This window comes from Lepidochelys kempii, chromosome 14 (genome assembly GCF_965140265.1).
Source record: "Lepidochelys kempii isolate rLepKem1 chromosome 14, rLepKem1.hap2, whole genome shotgun sequence".
Lineage (NCBI taxonomy): Eukaryota > Metazoa > Chordata > Testudines > Cheloniidae > Lepidochelys > Lepidochelys kempii.
In genome coordinates, this window is record NC_133269.1 from 3810492 (window position 1) to 3834892 (window position 24401).

The 24401-nt window shown below is 58.5% G+C and overlaps 1 protein-coding gene across 3 annotated transcripts in view; it reads left to right on the plus strand.

The window, feature by feature from the left end:
• Positions 1 to 976: 976 nt before the first annotated feature.
• SDK2 (sidekick cell adhesion molecule 2) overlaps positions 977 to 24401 on the plus strand; it is a 172010-nt gene continuing 148585 nt past the window's right edge. For all 3 annotated transcript variants that reach the window (XM_073310176.1, XM_073310179.1, XM_073310177.1), the window contains exon 1: positions 977 to 1840. In XM_073310176.1, coding sequence (XP_073166277.1) covers positions 1762 to 1840 — 79 coding nt within the window. In that variant the 5' untranslated portion in view covers positions 977 to 1761. The remainder of the gene's footprint in view (positions 1841 to 24401) is intronic.

The window sequence follows — 24401 nt, forward strand, 5'->3', positions numbered from 1 at the left end:
CCTTCCCATGCCCTCCGTGCGGCTGACTCTGTGCATCAGGGTTCGGACTTCAGAGTCATACCCATAGTCGTAGATGAGAATTGTGACCATGTGGGCATCATTGTTGGCAATGGACTACTACTTACTTATAATACAGTAGTGCCCAGAAGTCACAGTCACATCCACTGTGCACAAAGCTGTACAAACATGAAATAAGCTAGTCGCTGGGTTTACAGACAAAGGCCCACAGTCCTGCTATGGGTGGACCACAGAGCCCAGTGCAAGGCTGGGACCTGAGTCACTGGAGTATTTTGAAGCTATTAACTCACATGTGTCTAATTCTTTTCAATCCTTTTAAGTTGGCTTCCTTAACAATCTAGTAGCAGTGAGTTCCACCGTCTGATTGTGAATTTTAATATTGGGGGTTTTTTAAGTGCAGGGGTTTTTATAAAAAAGCCCAGCAACTCTCCAGACACCCTGAAGAAGATCGGGAAAGAGAGGACAGAAGCGATCCCTGACTAGCGCAGGCTCAAAACATAATCCCTGCAGCCTGTGGCTGTTTCTAGGAGTGCTGCAGGTTGGCTGGCCTGGGTTATTTAGTGGCCCAGCCGCACCAGCGAATGATAAAACTCCCCCTTTCCAGGCGCGCTCATGTCGGGGCTCTTAGCCCTGCCCCGTGTGCGGGACAAGTTTCATCCCTGCGCTCTGCACCAGGGCCGGGCGCGCAGGGCCCTCGGCGCTGCAGCCGGGCTGGGGCGGAATGGGAGGCCCGGCCTGGAGGAGGCAGGCACCCCCCGCCGCCCTAGGGGCCCTCTGAGCTCCCCGCGCTGGGGGCCTTAGACTCTTCCCCAGCGCCCGCCCCGCGCCCTCTCCCCGGCTGGCCACCGGGTAGCGCTGTGCGCCTCTCGGTCTCCCCGCCTCCCCCGGCTGAGGCTGCCCCCCCCTGCTCGCGGCTCTGCTGCTCCCAGATCTCGGGCTCAGTCCGCGGCCAGCGAAAGGAGCGGCGGCAGCCCGCCGGAGAGCCGAGGGGCCGGGCGAGCGAGCGAGCCGGAGAGGCGAGAGCCGGGCAGCAGCGCACCCCAGGCGGCGGCAGGCAGGGGCTGAGCGCGCCCGCCTCCCCACCTCGCCTCCCTTCCCTCGGGCACCTCTCCGGGAGCGCGGGTGGCAGGAGGAAAAGCCCGAAGCCACCGGCCATGGGGATCGCTCCGCTGGCGGGCTAAGGAGGGGGGCAAGGGGGAGCGCCCCCTTCCCCCATCGGATCCCAGCCCCCCCCTTCCGTCCCCCCAAAACTTTTCTGGCTGGATGCGGAGCGCGGATTTCGCCAGGAGTGGATAAAACGGCCGCGACCCCCGCGCGTCAGTGGTGGGGGGCTCCCCACGCTCCGGGGCTTTGCCATCTTGGGGCGCCCTGCGAAGCTGGGGGGGGGCTTGTGCTTCCCCCTTTGGAGCAACCGGGGCGGGGGAGATCCCCGCGGTGCTGAGCCCCGGTCCAAGGCGGGACCCGGTGCGGACAAGGCAGGGCTACGTGTCCAGAACTGGGAGCGGAGCCTTTCTCGCCCGGCGGCTGGGGCGGCGCCGGCTGCGGGCCGAGGGCAGCGCGGATGGGCGATTTCCCCTGAGATCTTCCCCCGGGGGTCGGCGGCTGTTTTTCGGGGCGCGTCTGTCTGCCTGCCGCAGCCAGCGAGACTTTGCACGGGGAGGAGAAGCAGCCCGAGCCGGCGGCGCGGACTGGGGAAAGGATTATAAAAGTCGGGGAAAGTTCCCTTCCAAACCCCCGCGGACCATGGCAGGGGGCGGCCGCTGGCAGCCCCTGCTCTGCATCCTCCTCGCTCTCCAGGGGACCCCCGGCGCCGGGGCTCAAGGTAAAGCGGAGGGGGCACGACCCGAAGGGGTGGGGAGAGGAGGGGAGGGGAGGGGAGGGGGGCCCTTTCCAGACCAGCCCCCGCTGGGCATGGAGCAGCCTGGGAGCGCGCAGGAAACCGGAGCCCGGATTTGCACGGTTCGTTATTTTTAATTGTGGGATTGACTTGGATGCTACCGAAAGCTCGAGAGACGCGCAGCCCGCCCTGTGCTCAGCCGCTCTCTGGAGGTGTCCCTTTTCTGTGTTGATTGACTCTCTGGGGGTGTCCCCTCCCCGTGCCCCTTTCCCCAGGCGTTTGAGTTTCTTGTCCAGGCAGCGTCTGGTCCCGGTGCTTGTTTTAAACAATGTTCTGCGCTGGTTCTGGAGGGAGGCGGAAACCTCGCCTGGCTGATGGAGAGGAGGAGCAGCTGGCCATGGAAAGTTGTGTCTGCGTGATGGAGAGTGGGGGTAAACATCAAGAGCTCAGAGGGATGGGAAAGGAGACATGCGGGGGGGGGGGGGGGGAGGCTGCAGCGTCCTGAGACTCGAGCCACAAAGATTTGGAAAAGAGAGACTTTAAAAAAAACCAACCAAACAACGAAAACCCAACTTGAATATAAAGGCCGGGGTGGGGGTGGCGGTGGCGTGGGGGAGAGGGATCTTTCTGCCTGGCTCGGTGCTAGCCAGCCAGGTTGTGACTAACCCTCAAAAAATGAAAACCCGGGGCAGCATTTGTAACGTTGAGCCGAGGAGCCCTTTCCAGACAGGATGTTGTGTCCCAGCCCTGGGCTCTGGGCTTGCTCTCTCGGGCCTGGTCAAAAGTATTGTGTGTGGGGTTTTTTTTTATTTGATTGTGCAGGGTGGTATTGAGTGTGCTTGGGCTCCTGCAGACAGCTGAGAGGAAGCAAGAGAGCGGAATAGGGCAACATGTGAAACCTGTGATTTCTCTCTCCTTATTCCTCCTGTCCCCCAAAATCTTGGTGTTATTTAGGAGTTAAGGTCGCCTGCTGGAGAAGAGTTACGCGTGTGTGGGAGGGACGGGGGAATGGTTTCTGATGTATGCTGGCCTTAAACAATCTGGCTTTGTACTGTAAACTGTGACCTCCATCTCCCTAGGTCCTTCAATCTGTTGCCTGAAGATAAGGTTTCTAGCTGGCTACAGGTGGGCGTGTTGTTAATAGCGGTAGCAGAAGGAGCAAGGCAAAGCATGTCCATATGATGATGGCTTTGGGGGGCACGAAACCCTGCCCCACGCACGCTTTTCCACAGCTGGTCTCGCGTGGCTGGCTTCCTTAGCTGATTGCTTACATGCCATGGGGAAGCACACGGGCCGTTTTCCAGGGCTGCGTGCTACCCTGACATCTAGTCCCAGTTGCATGCAGTGGTTACCTGTGTGAAATCAGTGAACTGAGTAGGGCTAGGTTTCTTTTTCCCAGCTGCAGGGATGCGGATCTGTATCTGTAGAAAAGCGTTGATTTGAGAAGCCCTGTTTACACCAGCCATGACCTGAAACGCAGGCTCCTGGTCTGATGTCTTAAAAGAGCCGGCGCCGGTGGCTGGAATCAGAAAGTTGTGTATTCCAGGGGGCTACACGCTTGGAGAAAAAGCCACTCGCAAAAAGAAAAGGAGGACTTGTGGCACCTTAGAGACTACTCACGAAAGCTCATGCTCAAATAAATTGGTTAGTCTCTAAGGTGCCCCAAGTCCTCCTTTTCTTTTTGCAAAGACAGACTAACACGGCTGCTACTCTGAAACCACTCAAAAAAGGCATCCTTGAATATTTGATTGTCTGACGTGGAACTGAAGAAGTCCCTTGCCATGCACTGAGGAAGGGTGTTGCCTCTCTCCCTCCCCAGAGCTCGCTGCTTGGAAAGTTTCAGAAGCTCTTTTGGAAAGGGACTGAATATTTGGTTAGTTATCCAAACAGCTGCTTTAAATGACTAGGAACAGCTTTACACTGTGTGTATCTCTCCCAAGCACCTTTCTCTCTCTCTCTCCCTATCTTAAGACCTGTCAAGATAACAATACAGTCAGGAGAGATTTACATTCAGGAGGCAGGAGAATGTGGCCAACTGAACCCTGGAAGCTTATTACGGTTCCTTAGGTAGGGGGTGAAAGGAGGGGGGGACCCACGACAACCCGACTTTATTCTTTTCTTCCAAGGTCTGGTGAGAACTGGCAGCTCCCGATAGCAGAGTCTTGTTCAGAGAGAAGCATCTGCACAAGCAGAGCTAAAACTGTAGCACCCGCAGGTGCAGACAGTTTGGCAGGCTGAGTCTTAAAGGAAACCCTACGGGGCAGAAGGGAGGCATCAGGTGGGAGAAGGCAGAGCTGTAAATACCTATAGTGGGGGAGGTGGGTTGTGCAGTAAAATGCTACATAATCTTGCTGGGTAGGTGGATGGCAACTGCCTTTGTTGCATCCTGTTTCACGCTCTTGAATTCCTGTGTCCGTGCTATGAGGCTTCTGCTAAGATTAACCATCTGTGCACACTGGGATTAGACGGGGTGACAGCCCTGGAATGCGTTTCCACCCCTTGCTTCGAGAGGCCCCAGTCAGAGATTGGGGGCTTGAGCTTGTCACTGGCTGCTGAGAAACTGCACGCTTGTATGTTTAAAAGGCTAGCCCGCGCGGCGTGGTCCTACGCTGTCCGTCCCCCCTGCTCTCCCCTCCCTGTTGAGCTGCAGTAATGTAAGTAAATTAGAGCTGCAGTTTAAAGGGGATTCAAGGCAGTGCTCAGTGAGCTAATCCTGCAGGGCAGTGCGAGCCCCTCTGACAAGCTAATCGCCTCCAGGATGCTTATGTACTGTGGAGCCTATTTTCAGCTGCCTCTGTCATCTGAATGGGCTGTAGAAATGGTTGCCTGGTTCTCCACGGTACAGTTTGAGTTCACGAGCGCGGAGCAATGCCAGACCCTGGACGCTGGGAAGGCCGGGCTGAAGGGAAGGGGGATTTCGCTGGCAGAGAGAACCACAGCCCTTCTGTCCTTTCATTAATGAGGACTTTGAGGAAGTACAGAATCTCCTTGCTCAACAGCCATGTTAGATTGCAAAGAATTCAGGGGTTAACTTGCTAACTCTGGGGCTCATCTCCTGCCTAGGCATGCTGGATTTGTGTGGCATCTTCTGGGCTGCCTGCATCCCAGGAAGAGTTAGGGAGTCTCTCTCTCTCTCTCTCTCTCTGCAGGTGCAAGGGGGAAATCGTATGATTTCAGCCCAGGCTTCAAATGAGAGGGAGAATCTATAGGCAGAGCATGCTATGGGACAGCTGGTCCAGGCATGGGAGCTGCACAGGAGAAGGCCCTTGCGCCAGTAGCTGTGTGCTTGCGGGACTTGAGCTAGATAGGCAGGAGGGAGGGATAGAAAGGAGGAGGGTGTCTGTTGTATGCAGTTCTACATCCATGGAAGGTACATGGGATGCCCACGTGTGTTAAAGCATGTTGATCCGTGTAGCAGATTTGCCTGAGATCTTGTATTACTGCTTGACTCTAAATGGCTCTGTAGCCACACTTAGCGTCCTTCCGTCCCCCAGGTTTTGGGGGCTGGGTGTGCAGAGACCTTGTGATCAGACAGGTTGGGAAATTTCGGACAAGGGGAGGTCACTTGCAGTGGATCTGGCCTGTAGAAGGGGAGGGGGGTGGGTAAGGAGGCCTCTGAACCCCTCCCCGAGACAAGCTGTCTTCCAGGGATATAATATACTCTCCCTCTAAATTTACAGCCATCGTTTTCAGCAGCAAATGGAGCCAAAGCCCTCTCTGCCCCTGGCTTCAAACTCCCCATCCACTGCCTCTCCTTAGCACCGGTGCTATAATTTCTCAGTAATTAAGTTCAGAACATAACATATAAACTGGCAGTATATTACACAGGCAGTCCCTGTGTCGGAAGCTGTGACGGTCTCTTTGATTGATTCACTCTGTCTCTGAGTTTCTCTTCTCCTTGTCTTTGAATCTCTGTCTTTCAGATTTCCCCACTGCTGCGTTTGTTCGTTCCCTTTGGAACTATTTCCTGGCCTTAGGAACTTGCCTCCTGTTTGTTTTAAGGGCTCTGGAGCTCTCAGTCGGGAGGGACTGTGAAGTTTGGTTTACGTGCATGGCTTTGCCTTGTTTAAATGGGTCAAAAGTGGTGATGGGCGGTTGCTTGTTTTGTTTTTTTTTCTTTCCCCTTTCCCCCCAGACCTATTGTTTAATGAATTGAACTTTTCATATTTAATTCCATGGGGCTGGTTGTTATAAATATGTGTGAGCTTCAGGAAATAGAACAATTGGGGGAGAGATGGGAGAGAATTTGGCAGTGAGGCTTAGGCAGTCCTTATTTTACCTTTACCTTTTACCTTTACCATTACCTTTTGGTAATGGTCCAAAATACCTCCGCTTAACCAGGGCCGCTGCCGGGTCATCGAGCTGTGACCGAGGAGAGCGTGGCCACGTTGGGGAGCGCTCATGGAATCTGAAGCAGTGGCCTTTCTGTGCAGGGCTTTCTTGTGACACTGGCCCTTTGCGACCTGGTTGGATTTTTACTAGCAGGTGGTTGGAGTTGGGTTACTTGGGGCTTGCACAGGGATCTTGGCATAGATCTAGGCATAGCGGTACCCCGATGCAGAGACTTGTTACTTGCCATCTCCTTCGCGCTGTGAGCACAGGGTAACCTCACAGCAGCCATAAAGCAGTGGAGTGCTGCCAGGGGTGAAAGCCACCTTACTAGCCCCAGAGGCTGGCAAAGAAGCCTAGGGCACTGCACTGGGAGTGTAGCTGGAGGAAGGGGAGAGGGAAACCTGCTGGAGCAGACTCCCAGTGTGGCTTTGGGCCCCAGAGCCTGCGACTGCAGCTCCGAGGTAGGTACAGATTTCCAGGGGGGTCTGCTGGGAGGTATCCTGCTGGAGCCAACGTGGGCATGCTGCAAGGCTAAGAGAGGCAGCGTAGGATCCAGGGGAGGTTGAGGTTGGAGCTACGTCAAGGCTGCGTTTGCGTATGAAGCCACTAAAAAGCCCTGCCAGCCGTCATGAGCATTGGGTCCCAAGTGGGAGAAACCCCACAAGGTCGCACTGTCTCTTCAGCTCGCGGCTGGGCCAAACCCTGTGCGATGCCAGCGTCTGAGCTGGAAACTGCTCTTCCCCACCGACTCGGGCCAAAACCACAGAGGATGCTCTGCTCTGAGCAGCTGCCCTTTCCCCCTCCTCCGCCCAAAACCCAGCGGAAGGAGTTTGGAGCTGAGGTTCCGGCTTCGGCTCGTCTCTGGTGGCAAAGTGCCATGTCCCTCAGGCATGCCGGGCCGGCTCCTCTTGTATGCCCACTGTCGCCCTTCTGGGGAGCGCCTGGCTGAATCTCACCTGCCTGCACTCCCTTACCTTGACTGTGAGCCCCGGGGCTGAGCGGAGCGTCTTCAGTCAGTCTCCTGGGGCTCCCTGTCTTGGTGCTGCCCACGTGAGCTGTGCGGGAGCATCCCAGGTGTGGGCCCTGGGGATGGAGTGAAGGGGAGCTGTGGTCCAATCCAGCCCAGCTTGGTAGCTCGGTAGGCCAGCTGACTGTTGTTCCCAGCTGATGGCTGCTTCGTATCCACCTACGTAGCAAGCTGGGTTGTCTTGGTGAGTAGCTGACAGCAACCGGGTCCCTGATGGGCAGAGAACACGAGCCGTGGAGATAGAACTCCTCGCCCTGTGAGGAAGCGCCTCCCTCCGGATCACGTGTGGTGCGTGGGGGAGCCCGTGCCCGTTCTCCCAGGAACCCAAGGGCTTTGCTCTTCGGGGCTGTGTCTGGGCGCCAGATTCTATTTGAGAACGTTTGACGGTGGAAGAAAATAACCGAGCAGTATAGCGAGTTGCTCTTTGTGTGCCCCCACCCTGTGCTCTGGGGCTGGGGGGGGCAAAGCTGGGTGCGTCAATTGCCACCTGTATCAGGGACTTTCAGCCCCCCCAGTGCTCCCAAAAGCTCCCCCAGGCCCAAGTGTGGGAAGCCTGGGGGGGTGGGGTGGCCCCCGTACGTTCCTATTGAACCGACGCGAGCAGTGTGCGTTTGTGTGCACAGTTGATTCAGCCGGCTGAAGAAAGACGGATCGATAGAGCGAGAGCGAAGGAGGAAAAGAATAAAAAAGTGGAAACCACTCAAATGCTGAAACAGGGATCGTTGCTGCCCCAGAGGTGCTTCCCGGCACTGGTAGCTGATTCTGCCATCCCAGCTCCCGGTAAAGAGGAGTGAAGAGTTTATTACCGGCCGACATTAAAACAAAAGACACCCTGACACCTGGGGAAGAGGGAATGAAAGTTTAATTATAGCCTGGCTGTGACATGTAATTCTGAATTACCCACGGCAAAAAATAACTTATTGATTAGGGCATCTCGCTAATTACCCAGCAGAATGCAGCACTCGGCACCAGCTAATCAGTCACAGGTCTGAAGAAGCGGGGTGCTGGATGGAAGGCCTCTGCATCCCATTCCCGTTGCCTGCCTGGTTTTGCCCAGCTGTGCTAGACAAGGGCATAGGCTGCATCTGCTTTGCTTCCTGTGGCTGCTCCGAGTTTGACTTAGGCCCTGACCCCGTGATCGGAGCCCTGTTGTGTGCCAGGCTCCATTGCAGGATTGAAGCTGTGGCGGCAAGGTCCCTGGGGCGAGGCCTCTGTCTTGGGTTTGTACAGCGCCGGGCACGCTGATGCTCTGCAACAAATGGACCCCCTATTCTCCCGGTCTAGGGGATGCTTTCACCTTGGGGGTGTCAGATCCTTGGTTTGTCAAGCCTTTCCTGGCCCAAGAGTTTCTTTTGTCTAGGACTCAAAACGAACTGCCAGCGCTAAGCCTTGTGACCTGGTCGAAAACAGCCAGGGCTCTGCTGCCAGGCAGGGCAATAGAACCTGGCAAGATATCAGATGTTTCAAAATGTCACTAAAAAGATTTTTGTGGGTGGGAGGGAGGGCGAAGGGGAGGGATTTTGTTTGCAAATTTCAACTTTTTCATCTGACACCATTCAGCAGGGAGCCCTGCCGGACCCCCTCTCGCTGATCTAAGGACGAACCCTGCATTGGGACTTGTCTCCCACCCAGTCCTGGGGGGAGGGAGCAGCGGTACCCCTCCCAAGGGAAAAGATAGTCTGGTGGGATTTAAAGTGCTGCGGTCGGGCCTGCAAGGGATTGGGTGATTTAGGGCTCCAGACAGGATTGGGCGGGAGGGATGGACCAGACTACCTCCCCAGGCCAAAGGGGCTTATTAGATCAGATGCTGAGGCACCTTCTGGCATTCATGGGCTTTGGGCCATCCCATGGCTCTGCACACCCGTGTTTGCTGGTCTGCCCCCTCCCCTCCCCCCAGCTCCACGCAGGGTTCCTGGCTACTGTGAGGTCTCACCCTCCGGGCGGGCTTGTTTTACAGGGGTTGAACTGGAGCGGGGAGAGAGGCCCCTTCCCCTGCTACTCAGAGGCAGATGGGGTTTAGGAACTTAGTAATCTGAATTAGTCGGGTGATTTGGGTAGAACTAGCCGTGCCCGCCGCGAGGCCATGGTCGCAGGCGGAACGGTCTCTGTCGAACATCTCCCTGCCCCACGTTTTCCCGCCCAGCCCAGTTACTGGGCAGGCACCCCCCAGAGTGTCCACTACCGGCCCTGCCGTCTGGATGAGGGGACCCTCGGCGGGCAGGTTCCTCTGTGTAAGATCAGCAACGGCCGGCAGGTTAGCACCACGCGGAAGGGGAGAGATTCCCCTGCTGCAGGGAAGGGGCTGCCCTCAAACTGTGCTGTGAATTTGGAGCTGGGGCCGGGCGTGCCGTGAGTTAAAGCTGGGCTGGCTGGCCCTGTACCTGGCTTTGCTGGCAAGCCTTGGTGCTGACCTGTCATGCTGCCTGATGTTCTGTGCCTGGGCTTGCCGGAGCAGAGGCAGCTGATGGTCCCGGGTTGAGCAGCGGGTTTGCGATGCAGCCAGTTTGCTTGTGAAATGGAGACTGCTTAGCCGCTGGATGTGGATTTTTGTGGGGGATGCTGCCCCATCCCATCCTGGCCTAGGAGCTGCGTTCCCTGCTGGCATGGTGTCCCGCCCGCGCCCATGGAGAGGCGCTGTCAGGCACGGCTGCCTCCTGGCTCTAGAGCGGCACTCCCTGCAAACTACACTAGGCTCAGCCCCTTGTGCTGGCTTCGGGCAAGTGGCTGGTTTTGCCCTAAGACTGGGTGGCCCCCCACCCCTGACTCCTGGCGCTGCCCCCGATCAGTGCTGGGCTCCTCCGTCCCCCCGGGCAGGGATGGGGTTGCTGCTTGCAGCCTTCCTCGGCTTCGCTCCCCACTGAGATCTCACCCTCCCGCATTGTATTGGTTTTTCGCTGCTGCTGAATACAATTTCCCATAGGCCAAGCCCTCTCGTGCCCCTGGAGCTTCTCTCTGCCCCCCCCCCCCCCCGGCCCCCGTGGGTCTTTGCCAAGGATGCCCATCTGGGCCCCTCAGTGCCATGGGGAGAGTGGCACGGTACCGAGCTGGCAGGCCCAGCGTGCCCTGGAGAGGCCCAGCCGGCTGCGCCGTTCACCGATCCAGCCTCCACGACAGCCAGAGGCTGCTCTGCGCCAGTGGCCCTGGGGCCCAGCTGACGGCTGAGCTCTGCGCTGGATCGCAGCCCCCTCCTCGCAGCGCTGTGTCTGATTTAAGGTGGGCGAGCGCGTGAGCTGCTGGCCTTGTGCGAAGTGGCAGGGGGAGGGAAAGTGGCTTCTGGGGAAGAAGGGGGGTGAGGGAGAAGACAGGACGATTCAAATTTGATGCTGCTTAGAAAGCCATTAGTGGCCAGCAATGGCCATGACATTTTGATGATCCAGTAAGCGAAAGGGGAGGGAATATTATGGGCTGCAATGCAGCCTGTTAATGACTCTGGAGGGAGCTCGGTTCGAGCAGAGCCGGGGGGTTGTTCGGGCGGCTGGGAACATGGGCCCATGGTCTGTAACCTAGTAGAGCCGCTCTGGGCTGGCATCTCTCTCTGCTTTTGGTCTCCATCCCCCGAAGCTGTAACGAGAGAAGCGTAATTATCACCTGACGTTCCACCACTGGACGTTCCAGCCCGGGGTCACAGGAGGGGCATGGCCTGTCTTGGCAAAGCTAAGTGCATAGGCCATAAACCAACAGGGCAGAGTTCCCACTGAAGGCAGCAGGAGCACTGACCAGGCAAGTGCTTTGGGATAACTGGCTGCGGGGGCATGAAGGCCTAGTGGGCACCATGCTGGTGAAGGAAGCCCCTTGGGCATGGTGCCAGGGGGGTGCTGAGCAGGGCTGGCTGGATCTAGAGTTTCCTGGGGTGAGTCACTGCCCCGCCTCTGTGACTCAGTTTCCCCACCTGTAAAAATGGAGGACATTCTCCAGCCCCCACCCCCTGGGGCATAAGGCTTAGCAGGCCCATGCCTGCAAAGCAAAGGGGCACCATGCTTACCATTGCTTATCACGATTTGGGTCCCAGGGAGGTGCCCTTCGCAGCTGCGGTTCCCGACTGAGCAAATCCCCGTCGTGTGTGTGTGGCGCATGCATACGTGTGGCATGATCCCTGTGGGTGGAAGGGGCTGATGGTGGCAGCTTGAGTCAGGGGAGCTATAAATTTAGGCCCCCTCCCCTCTGCCAGCGCACCCCAATCCTGACCGACACCTTCCCCCTCAGCACCAGCCCGGGCTGGGGACCATCCCTGGCACTGCACGTGGGTGGCCACCATCTGGTCACAAGCCGGGTCTGGCGTGACAGAGGGGCCATCAGGCCTCAGAGGAGGGAGCCGGAGGTGAGACCTGGAGGCTGGCTGCTCGCACCCCCAGAAAAATGCCCATTATTAACCTGTGGGGATAGAGGGTGGGGGAGGATAGTGGCATCCGCTTGTGTGCGTGGCAGCTTGCAGGGCGAATGTGGTGCTCCCCTAGGGCGGGGACGATGAGACAGCTGCTGGGCATGGATGCTTAGCAGCTCCCCTCTTCTCAGCCCTTTGCAAACCCACTGCCCCTGAGGAGTAAGAGCCCTTCTCCAGCGATGGGCAAACCGAGGGGTAAAACAAGCTGCTCACTGTCCCCCAGTGCGCCCCGGAGCCTGGCCTAGAACCCAGGAGTCCTGGCTCCCACTCCTGTGCTTGGAGTGCTCTCCTTCCCGGCCTGCATACTCGTCCGAGCGGCCGGCCTGGCGGACTTGAATCAGACTCTGGAGAGACTAGAGCCTGTGGTGGCTGGCGCTGTGTAAATATCTGAGAAATGATGCAGTGATTATAGAGAGACTCCAATGCACCTCTCCAGCACGCGGCTCCTGTCCGTCCCCGCTGAGAAGCAGGCAGCCACGACGGCCCGATTAGTATTGACGTGACCTCGCGAGTCATTTAATAAGGGTTATTTTGGAATGTAAATGCACAGCCTGCAGCCCTCCTCTTCTCAGAGCTCATAAGCTAAGCAGGGTCAGGACTCGGACTGGGGCGGGGGGGACTTCCAGGAAAACCCAGCCTGCCCCAGGACAAGCGAGCGGGGGTGGCGCTGTGCCGTCAGAGGTGCTGCCTTTCAGATGAGATGGAAATCCAGGCCTGGCCGTGGCTGCTCTCTTCAGCAGAACAGTGTCTGGAGCCAGCGGTGTTAACCCTGGAGCCCTGGCTGAAGCCCAGCAAGGCAGGTGCATCGGGTGCACGATCCCTGGAAGTCCCTGTATGCTGCAGCTGGATCCCCATTCCTGCAGTGTTGCTGTTATAACACAGGCTGCTTCCAGCCAAGGCCAGCTGTCTCGGAGATGGGCAATGGCCATGTGGCTATGAACCGCTGCGCATTCTGCTCTGGATGGGAGGGGCTGGGTGAACAAGGAGACATTGCTGCAAACAGGCTCATGTTGTCCTCAAACTAAAATGACATGGGGCAAGTGGGGTGGAAAGGCTCCCCCTGCCCTCTCCAGGGCTGTTCTGTGGCCATCACCAGAACTTCCCTGAAGCACGGGGGAGCTGGCGTTGGAGGCTGCAGGGAAACCCAGGAGTTCTGGCTCAGACCGCTAGAGACGAGCTGAGCATGCCCACGATGAAGCGGCATGATCACAACTTCCGTGTTTAGAAGCCACCTTTCTTGGTGAGCTGTTGGGCCCTCCAAAGCCCTGGGACTAAGCTCCTGACTTTGTACGGCTCTGTAGGGTGTTCTCTGGTGGTCCGGTGGACGGAAGCTGGGCCTCTGGTGGGGTGTGCGCAGTTTTGGCTCTCAGTTGGGACTGCGTGGCTGGGGCGGTGGGCTAAGGGAAGTGGTGGAGGCCTGCTAGCAAGGAAACGTCAAGTGCGGAAGCTCTGGCATTGAATGGGAGATGGGATCAGCTTGCCTGACACGCAGCCGTGAGGGTTAGCAGGACAGGTGAGAGGCCTTTCAGCGCTCACAATAAAACCCAGCCACTCGTCTGCATCGGGGCTCCTTTGAACTCCAGGGGAAGTTGGACTTGGCAACAAATGAAAGCAAATGGGCTAAATTAACAGTGGCCGAGGGCAGCGCGTGGCTGCTTTCAGCTTGCGGATCTGCGTTTGCACAGGTTGCTCTCCGCTTTGTTCCTGGCAAGAGCCTTTCTGCCATGGTGAGGCCAGGTTAGAGTCCCGAGGAGGAGACGCAGCGGGCTCTTGAGGCAGGCCAGGCGTCTGCGGGCCACGTGCAAGCCTGAAAGGCGGCGCTGTGAAGGGGCTTCAGTCCTGCCACTGGTTTTGCACCCCTTTTCGGTGGCTGGGGCGAGCGGAGCTCTGACCTCGGACTTGAGGCTGGGGCCAGGCTGGGGCAGGAATGAGAGCCCTGCGGGAGCCTGAGGTCAGTGTGACTTCCTGGCGGTTGACGCCCCGCTGCCAAGGCGGCCTGCGGGCGCTCTGGTACGTAACGTCTGGCGGATCCAAGCATGCCGGAGGGGCGTGTTGTGTGAGGCGTCCCAGCCCAGCTGCAGCCGCTGCTCAGGCAGCCTCCGGTGACGGCGTGGAAGCTGAGCGGGCCCAGCTGCAGCAGGGCTGGAGGGTGACTCCTGTATCTGAGGCGTCATGGGAAGTATCTCCCATCTCGTCCCCCATCAGCCAGCGCCCCCGGGCAATGCACCGAAGGAGTCTGGCCTGTGCACCTCGCGCCAGGGTGGAGGGCTAGTTCCTACCGCGCCCACTGCTTAAAACAGCTGCTAGCTGGCCTCGCCCTGACACGCTCTCCTGGCGCGGAGGTGCAGCCCACGGAGACCGCGAGTCCCAGCCTGCAGCGCCCGCTCTCGAGCCCAGAGGCCAGGCAGCATTGCCCGGTGGGATTTGTAGAGGCCGAGTGCTGCCGTTTGGCACTGAGAAGGATAGTGCTGCGGGCTGGCTCTGCTCAGCACCAGTCCAGGTAAGCCTGGACCCTTGGGCTCTTTGCAAGTTGCCAGAGTGACCGTCTGTTGTTCACGCTCTGAATGCAGCGAGTTTTTGTGTGCGTGGCCCTCCAAATACAGCCAGATGAGCTTGCCCCGGTGCTGCGGTTAGCCTTGTAAGTTGCAGGGCCCTGTATAGCCTATTCTGAGCCATTGCTTTAAGAGAGAGTAATTCTTCCCCTAAATGTTTGTGTCTCCTCCTCAGCCCATTTCCAGAGGGGCCAGCACGGCCCTGATCCCACCAAAGAGGGCGATTGTGTTTTTTTTTTGCTGCACGCCAAGGAATGTTTCAAAAAAAAAGGCGCAAAGGGCAGTTGCGACCCGGCATGTAGGAGGAAGATGCACTTCAGAATCGAACTTGGTAGCCGGGAGTCCTGGGGTCGCTCGCCTGGAGTTGATGAAAGCTCTCGGCTTCCCCATATTTTTAAATCAAAAGCTGGTCATGCAGCCCCATTGTTTTGGCGTTTGCCCGTAGATCGGGGGCCAAAGAGACACTCAACTGGAGTAAGAGCCTGCGGGAAGCAAGGAACCTGCGTGGATTTCTTCTACTATATTTATTTAGTGAAACACTGGGTGGGAAATACCCAAGAGCGCAGCTGGCAGCTGTGCTGGGAATAGGAAGCTGCAGGTGTATGACACATGCTGCTGGCGAGGCCTGGCGAGTGTCCATGTCGCTAGTTCTATAGTGATCCCTCCGCTCCCATGCTGGAGCAGCCTCTTACCAGCCCTGCCTCTTCTATGGTGCATCCCCTGAGATTTCCCCCCCAACGCCTTACTCCATGGCATCCAGGCCAACACAGCTCTCCTCTTTGTTTCCTCATTGGCATAAGATGGGGGGACTTGTGCTTGCTCTCTGTTCGACCCTGTGGGAGCAGGACAGGGCATGCCATAGGTCCTACGTAAACAGTGGCTTTTGGGCTGCCTTTAAGGTTTCTCGGCAGCACGGGGCGTTCCGTTTGAATCAATCTTGGAATCCAGAGGGCAGGCCTCACGTGTGGCGGGGTTACGCTGCGTACGCCAGACCTGAAGCCCGAACTAGGCAGAAGTGAAATCCTCTTTCAGCTGATCGGTCCCAAACGGGATAGTGAAACAATCGACACCTTTGTTCCCCCGGCCGCGCCGTGCACGCACCCTCGGAGAGCAGCCCACTGCTGTTCCTAAGCTCTTGGCCAGCAAGACACCAGCTCCCCACTCAGAGCATGGAGCTATCGGAAGGGGCTGCAGGAAGACCGCTCATTAGCATAGCTGCCCTCTAAGCTCGTTATCAAGTTGCGCGTTGCTGGGTGGAAAACAGTCAGGGCTGGGACCATAATAAATATGCCGCTGTCAGTGTTGATGTGATTGGACTAATGAAGAGAAATCCGCCACGAAAGGGAGCTGCCGCACTGCCACAAACTCCCTTCCCCCCCAGGCTGGGTGCACTTTGCCCCCTTTTCCCGGGGTTCTGCAGCAGAGAGAGGAAGCCAAGGGAATGTGACAGGCGGGTGGGCGGAGGTGGCGGACGAGCGAGAGGGAGAAAGCGGGGGCCACTCTCGGGGGCCCATTGGAAACACGACAGGGAGTTCGGAGCATGGGATTAGAGCTTGTTTCCCGAGTGCATAGCGCTTCCCGTCTGGCTCTCCCAGGGCACTTGCCACTTTGCCGGGTTGGACACCAGCCCACACGAGCAAATACAGGCTCAGCTCTTGTGCGCTGCCTGGGGCTCTGGGAGCTGCTGCTTTGGGTAGGGGGTGCAAAAGGAGGGTTTCGGCCTGCTGTCTTTGGAAAGCGCCATGGGATCTCTCAAGCCTCCAGCCGGACAGCAGCTCCCGGAGGCAGGCAGGGAACGCTCTCCTGGGAGAGATGCACCTTGCCTGGGGACGGGAGGGAGGAGGCCAGGCTGACTTGGGACTCCTACCAATGTGGGCTGCAAGACGTACACGGGCTGTTCTGCCAAGCATCTTCTGTGGGTTCCTCCCAGGGTGGCCTCTGTCTCTCTAGGCTCCTTAGGCTCAGGCCTAGGGGAGAAATGGCTTTGACTCTCACTGGGAGTGGGGGCCAGACTTCTGAGCAGAAAGCTCACCAAAGCAACACAGCTCAAAACCTTGCGCTGGTTGAATGCAGGATCTGCGGCTCAGCCTCTAGGGGGCGCTGCTTTGGGCGGCAGGGTTCTCTGGCTCGTCAGCTGGTCTCATTGCATGGCCCAAGGACAGTGCTGCTAGCCAGGCTCTGGTCCGTCCAGCTGGACATATTTGGCATTCCTTCATGCCTTTTCGCCACGGTGAAGGGGCGTGCCGTCTGAGGAATCCAGGCGTGGACAAAAGATGCCAGTGACTGCCTGTCTGCTGGGCATAGGGCAGGAACCCATCCGTTCAGCCTGGCGCTGGGACCGAACCAGAGCCCTGCACCCAAACACAGGAGCCCATCTCAGACAGAGCCAGCACCGGAGAGGAGCTGCCCCGGCTCCGCTGGAGCGTGCCAAGCGTGCCGTAGGAAGCAGGATAACAGATGGGCCGATGCTGCGCCCGGCGAGCGAGTCGCCCTGCTGCTGGCGGTCCGCGCTCCAGGGTGCCCTGCAGGGTGGCGGTTTGTTTTCCAGCAGGTTTCTCTGGATGGGTAATTAAGCGAAGCGCCCGCAGAGCTCTGGTGGCCGCCTGGCTCCCAGCGCGCGAGGCTAATGGGCGGGCGCTCTGACTGCAGCCTGGGCATCAGACGACTCGACGGCTCTCTTGTCGCCTCCTCCCACAGGCCAGCTCCTGGAGTCACGTGCCGGCCAGTGGAGCTGACTCCTGTGTCCATGTGACCCTGTGCTGGGTCGGGAGGGCGGCCGGGAGTGCTGCCTCGCCTGGGTTAAATTCTCTGCCCTTTTGAGGGACAAGGGGTTCCTCTTCCTCCCCCCTCTCCTGGCCCTCCTGTCCTTAGGGCGAAGGAGGACTTGGGCACTGCTGCTTCTGGGGTGGCTGGACCATCTGAGGAGGGGGCATCTCCTGAGCACCATGAGCTACTTCCCCAGAGCCCCCGGGTCGGCAGCAGTCAGGAAAGGCCTCGGTACCGAGTGGAAGGAGCTGTCAGAGCATCACTTTGCAGCCCCAAAGCCGGCCCACCCCACCATGCGGCTGGGAGCAGAGCTGGCAAATGCTTTGCATTCCTTCCTGGCCCCTCTTTCAGCGGCCTGCTGTGGGCCACCTGCCTCCAGTCAGTTGGGCAGCCTCCTCCCGGGACCCTCAGGAATGCTGCTGCTGCTGCCAAAGTCCTGGCTGGGGACCGAGTTGGCTGGGAACTCCGTAACCTGATCCTGGGAACTGGGGGTCGGGGGAGAAAAGGGTGGGGGGCCACGGATGTGACAGCAGCAGCAGCAACTGGTGTGTTGTCCCCGCACTGGCCGGCCTTTCTTGTGCTCTCTCTGGGTCGAAACCGCTGGCCCCGAGCACGTGGAATTAGCCGCAGGAGGGTACCCAGGAGCTGGGAGCAAACCTCTCTGCTGGGGTGGAGGCAGCTGACCGGGCCCGGACTCCAGCTCCCAGGCCTGCCCAGAGGCTGGAGTTGGGATTCCCCTGCTGTGGCATTGCCTGGCTTTCTGGTGGGCGGACTTCAGCCCACCTGCCATTGCCCTGCTCTCTCTGGCCCGTGGTGACTGCTGAGGCCAGGAGAAGCAGCGCCCAGCTGGGTGAGCCCAGCACCAAGGGGGCTGCCATGTGGCCTGCCGGCCGCCTCGTCTTTGCTACAGAGGAGACTATAGGGTCTCCGCTGGGGGCCACGCTGATCGAGAGAGAGAATTGCATGGTGGGAACTGCCGTCTCCTCCAGCTGCTGCTCAGAGCAAGTGCAGCTGCAATCTGCCCTCGTTTGTTTGTCGGCCAGGTGCCACCTCCTGGCAAGCAGCCAGCGCAGCCCCCAGCTGGGCAAAGCCCGAGGAGCCCTTGGCAAACACCTTCTTGGTGTTGGCAGCTGGGCACCCGAGTGCCCAGGGCAGGGTGCATGTAAACCGTCACAGCACTCTGAAAGCACAGGGGTTGCTGGATTCCCCTGGACTTGGGGACGCTGGAGCGGATTGCGGCTCCCAGTTCTTCCCCCAGCTCTGCAGGGGCCTGCTGGCTCTGAAGCCCAAACTGCCCAGGATAAATAGAACTCCTCTCCCCATGCACCCCCCCGCGCCCCGTTGGGACCTCGGCATCATCCCCACGGCAACCAGGAGCCATGTCACAAACGGGATGATGACGACGTCGAGGGCAGAAACAAGCAGCCGGATCAGACTGTAGTTCTGAAGAGCGGAGGTCTTGTCTCTCTCTCTTGGTTTTTTCTCCCCTGAACAAGCAGCCTCAGTGGCGGAGCAAGGGGAGAGGTGCAGGGACGCGTAGAGAAACACAATGGATTGGGGCTCTCTAGAATGCTTCAGAATGGCCACCCAGCAACCCCGAATCTCCCCAAACTGTCCCGCAGGCCTGGCAAGCGGGCCAAGAGCCCGTGTGGTGCGCCAAGCTATGGCTGGCCGAGGTGGCCCCCAGCGAAGCCAGGAGAGAAGCTGGAGAGAGGAAGGGGCTGGACAGAGTGGGGAGCTCCCAGCGGGGGACAGTGCTCAGTGACCCACAGCAGGATGAGCTCATCAGTTGCATGGGAAGTGCTGTCAATGAAAGAGGTGCTGGGGGAGCCATTCCCGCCCTCTGGAGCCCCAGGGAGTTTCCCCTCGACCGCTCCACGGCTTTTATTCTCCAGGTCACAAAAACATCAGGTCAGACCTGAAAGGGTTAAACAAGAGCGTTCCTCCAGCGAGATGAGCATGTCTGCTTCTGGAGCTGCAAGCACCAGTCCCCGTAACCCTCCCTCCCTCTCATTTTGTGCAGGGGGTAAACTGAGGCACAGAGGAGAAGCACCTTGCCCAAAGTCACCCTGCAAGTCAGGGCCAGAGTTGGGAACGGGACCCAGGCATCCTGCTGCCTGAACCAGGACGTCAGCAGCTGGACCATGTGTCCTCTTCCACTCGATGCTGCCTGCAGGAGCGTGGGGGGTGCCTGGCTGGGATCTCGAAGCGATGGCTGTGGACGGCCTCCTGCATGAAGGCTGATGGGGTGTAGCCTGAGCTGTGCGGCCGCTCTGTGTGTGTGCGGGTGCTCCTTTTTCAGTTCTGTCTCATAAATCATTCCCAGCCCTAATGTGAAAACGCCGTTGTTCTCGGAGCCGGGGAAGGGAAGGCAACCTTGATGGTTTCGACCATTAGCGGCAGGAAGTCATTGATCTAATTTTAGCTGCGATCGCTAATTGCCTTTTACGGCGCTCGGTGAGGTGACTACCTGAGAGAGCCCTCCCTCCTCTAACCTTGAGCGCTTGCCCTGACTCACGTGTGGGCAGAGCTCCCCGTTCCACATGTGTCGCAGGGTTTTGGGTCCAGAAAAGTTGGCCTGTTCCCCTCCGTGCCCCGGGCACCCGGCCGGAGAAACGGCTTTGCCAGCGACTGTGGCAAAGGGGGTTTTCCCAGCTGCGGAGGGCAATGGGCAATGCTGCCGTTGGCTCCTGGAAGAGCTTTGCTCCAGAATGTTTGTGATGCTTGAAGCGTCGGGAGGCAAAGCGGCTCGCTGGGCCCCCTTCCAGCTCGCCGCTGTGTCTGGACTGCCGTTGTCTGAGACCTGGGCACAGCGGTGCCAGGCAATGCGGGCGGGATGCGCTGGAGTCTGCTGCCTGTGTTGTTTTCAGCAAGCCAGCTGGTGCGGGACCTTCTCTTGCCTCGTCAGCTGCTGCACCGGGGTACCGGGGCTCCCTACGTAAGCCGTACTTCTGGATCTGAGTCTGCCTGGCATGGGAAGGATCGGCAGGACTAGACCAAGGGTCTGCGGAGCCTGGGGCACTTGACGGGCCCAGGAGTTTGGGCTGCACAGACCACCTGGGCAAACGCTACCCCGCGTCCAATGCCAGCTCCAATGCTGGGCGTTTCTTTTGCAAGCTGGTACCCCAAATGCCCTTCTAGCACACAGCCCTTGTGTAGCGGGGCTGAAGCCTGCGAGCTGGGGACAGAAGCTGGCGTGTGTCTGCAGTGAGTTCATCAGATGCCACCTGTTGCCCTATAGGCAGATGTTCTTTGGCCCCTCCTGAAGTGTGGGCAGCTCGGGATGGGACCAGCTCTGTGACTGTGGGGCATGGTGCCCCCTTCCAGAGAGACGGGGGAATGCGACCCCTCGGCGGGCGCTTCAGAGCTTTCCTAAGCTGGTTCCGTCTGTCCTGGGGCAGCAATGCGCGCTGCTGGCGATGGGCATGTGGTTCTGCTGCCTTGGCAGATAGGAGCTGGGCCTCGTGCCCGGTCTGTGGCACCTGTGCCCAGAGCTGGAGGAGGAGAACCAGGCTAGATGCTGGTGAGCCAACGGGGCTCCAAATCAGCTGGGTCCCAGGTCCCAGCTTCTCCTGCCACCTAGGAGAGGCCCGAGCAGCAGGGGGGAGGCAGAGCATCCAGCACATTTTGTTTATTCATGACTCAGAACAAGTTGCTGGAGTGGAGCGCTATTTTTAGAGCCTTTAACTGATGGCTTTTTGGTGGGGGGTTGTGTGTAGGTTTCCTGTCTAACGAGCGGGCATTCCATGGGACGATTAATTCTGCTAGGCGAAGGAAGAGAAGGGGAGGAAGGGCTTGAGGAAAGCAACATCTACATGATGTATCTATGAAATTTAGCTGGTGCTAACTGAAAGAGACACCTGCAAACCTGCAAGACGGTTGGTCCTCTCTGGCCGCGTTTTGGCGACAGACCCAACCCTGGGTGGGACGGGTGAATAAATCGGCTCGTTCATTGCAGTGGGAGCTTTTTCCCCGGGTTTCTCTCTCCCACGTGGGGGGCTGGGCTCCTGAACAGGATCCACTGGCTGTCCCCTTTCTGCAGGGGACCAGTAGAGCTTGCCTGGAAATGGAGAGCAGAGAGACACTACTTTCTTCCACCCAGCTCCCAAATCCCAACCTCCCCGGCTTTAGATTTTCTCAGGGGCAGCTTGAAGAGAGAGGCCCCAAAATGAGAGAAGCGGGGCTCGATGTCTGGCTTGATCTCTGCGTCTGGGTCAGCCAGCAGTGTGACCATTTGGGCCACCCGCCTTCCACATGGCTTCCTGACCCACAGAACTCAATAGCTAGGGCAGTGCCAGGGACTGACCCTCGCCCTCCCAGCCCTACCCCCCTGCCATTCCAAGGACGAGGTTATGTTCCCATGTTCCCCCGAAGAAGCCCCCTCCAACTTGGACGTTAGCGTCTCGTGAACCCCGGTGTCCTACTGTTCCTCTCCAGGCGGCTCCAGCGTGGAAGCTGCAGGTGCTGGCATTTCTGAAGGGATGCTGACCTATGAATCATGCTACTGGCTGAGAATCTCTAGTCTGTGGCCCTCCCAGGTGCCCCCCAAGATGCCCTGGCTTTATCCTGACTAGCATGTAAAGGATGCATCCTGCTAGCTACCTCAATGTAACGCCTCCTAAAACGCAAGTCCAGACAAGTCCAGTTGTGCTCTGGTTTGGTGGAGCTGAGGCCTGGGGCATTGTTTGTGCGGACTGTGTACATAGACCCCCCCCCCCCCCAGAGGGTCCTCATCCCCCGGCGGAGAGACTTTAGCAGGGCCTGGCAATCAGGGGCACGTGGGGTGTGAATCCTAGCGCTGACGTTCCCTCCATGGCCTCGGCCTCATCTCTTAATCCCTGAGCGCAGCACTGGAGATAATGGCTACCTGGCAGGGAGGATTAATTAGGTATCTGGGAAGCGTTTGCTGCTCTGCACAATGGCTGAGTGTTCTATTCACGCTTGTCCTTGACTCCCCCCACGCGTACCTTTTCAGGCCCGGCTTTCCCTTTTTCACCAAGGCTGGGGCTTCTCAAGCAGAACGGTGCGTCGGATTTCAAATCTGCAGCCGAGCTTTCGTCTCCAGCCCGCGTTTCTCTCTGCTCGCTGCCGATTCCATTCCCCCAGCACTGCTAGGGCCCTGCTGACGTAGCGCTGGGGAGAGGGGCCGGCTGACAGCTCTTGGGGCAAACTGGCTGGGTTTAACCACCGAGCAGGTCCAGTGGGAGCAGATCCCCTACGCTGCCCCCCTTTGGGGGGGGGGAGAGGGGTCCCCAGTCCTTGGCCTCTCCACTAACCAGCAAGGGGACCCACTAGTGGCAGCTCTAGGGTATAGATTCCTGTCTGCTGGGAGCTGGGCTGGGGGCCCCAAGGGTCTGGCTCAGTCTCCCGGAGCTGTTCCCCGCACTCTATCCATGGCTAGTCAGTCCCCCTCCTCCTTCTCCCGTTCCCGTCGCTGTGGGGCGAGATCTGGATTCTTTGTGTCCGATTCCCGCTTGTGCAAGGTGCGAGCCGCACGGCCTGTGACTGCGGTGCTGACCGGGGTGGGACGGGGGCGAATAAGCCTGGCTGTGTGCAAGAGCCCCACCCAGAACCGGGCCCACTGCGCCCATGTGACTCCGTTCAGTGCTGGCAGGAGCTGGGCTGGTGCACTGGGACAGGAGCCCACGGTTGCAGGGCCGAAGGGGCTGGGGTACTTCTAGAAGAGGGACTTTGTGTGATGCAAGATCCGGGGAAGCTGGGTTACGAATAACCAGTTACAAACAGCACAGGGAGCCCCAGCTTTGCCCAGCCTGGCAGTGGGCTGGGGGTACCCGACGGGCAGAGAGGGGAGCAGAGTTGAGCACTCCACCAGCTTTAATGTGGTTGTGTAGCCCATGGCGAAGACAGGTCCCAGCAGCCACTGCTCTTGTTCCAAGGAGCTAAGTGGCTTAGGACCTCACGCGCGTGGAAACTCACTTCGTCCCAGGGCCGTTGGCGTGCATTGCTGTAGGCGTAACCCCCAACCCCCGGGGCCTCGGCGAGGTATGCCTTAGCCAGGCAGGGGTGGGCAGGAATGCCATTCCAGGGGGATTTAAGACAGGCCGTTCCCTGCCGGTGCTATTGACTGACACAGTAGGGGTGGGGAGCAGAGGTTGGGGGTGGACACAATAGCTCCGATTTCAGAAACCCGCATCCTGAATGCCTGAAAACAGCTGACAGTCATGAAGGGGGATAAAGTGGGATTAGCCCATCCTTTCCAAAGAGAGACTAGTCTGCAGAGAATCACAATGCACCCGCTGTCCCGCCGGCTTCCCGCTTAACTTCTCAACCCCCCAGTTCGATGTGGAAGGGCAAGGGTGGGGGCAGGGAGGCCGATGTACTGCCATGAGCTCGGGATGCTCCTGCTGGCCATAGGGCCCCTGCATTTCCTCCCTTAGCCATCTTGCTGCAATCAGCTTTTCCTCTGCAAACAGACAACCCCACCCATCCACCCAGGAATTTTGCCAGTGTCTGGACAGCCTCATTCCAGCCCGGGCCACCCCGCAGCAGCCACTGCCCCTGTCTAGAGTAGGGATCGAGGGCTGCTTCGCGGCGCATTGCCATGTAGACAGATGGCCGAGTGCGGCCGGGGCTGGGCGCGTTGTGGGGATTGCAAGATGGGTTACTCTGGGGGAGTGAGGGAGCAGCCTCTGGTGTTTCTGGGAGTGGTTCCTTCTGTTCTGTTCTGTTCTGTGTAGGTCCTTAGTCCGCCCCCACCAGCACAGCTCCTGAGCACCTTCCAGGGGAGTGAAGTAAGGGACGTGACTGCCTCTCCAGCTGACAGGCGGGGCGTTTCTCCAGGCCCTGGCCCAGAGTGAGAGGATGGCGGTAATGCATGGGGGCACTCCTGTGGGAAGGGCTTGCTAAAGTTATTCTGAAGAAGCATTTCTCTTGCAAATGGCCGATCCTAGACTCAGGGAAGCACTTCACCCCATGGAGATGGGCCCAGCTCCCAGCCCTGCATCCAGACTCCCCGGAGCTTCAGAGGCAGTTGGCAAACTTGACCTTGGGTCTCCTCTGAATTTAGTAGCTTGCATGGGAGTGCCAGGCAGCTGCTGATCCCACTTAGATTCCCTCTTGCGCCACGCACACAAGGTACTCAGCCAGACCTCATAGCCTGGACCACGTCAGCTACAGCACTCTTCCTGCTTGGCTTGGGAGCTCAGGACAAGCCCTCCAAGAAAAGGAGCAGGAGAGAGAGGCTCTGCCTTCTCCTCCAGCTTGCAAAGGGCCTGGGCTTTGCTGCTCAGGCATCGGTTACTTTAGCAACGCTGCATGGTGAGGAGTAAACTTCAAGAGGGGACCTGTAGCGCCTATTGATTTTGTAAATTGCAGAAGAGCAGAGACACTGGGAGAAGGGGGGGCTGCAGCAGGAGGGATTGAGTCACACTTAGTTAATTTACAGCTGCAATGCTGTTGAGATGTGGGGGGGGGGCGTTGGTGAAATGAATTGATGTTTGTTTTGATAATGAGTTCTCAGTGCATTCG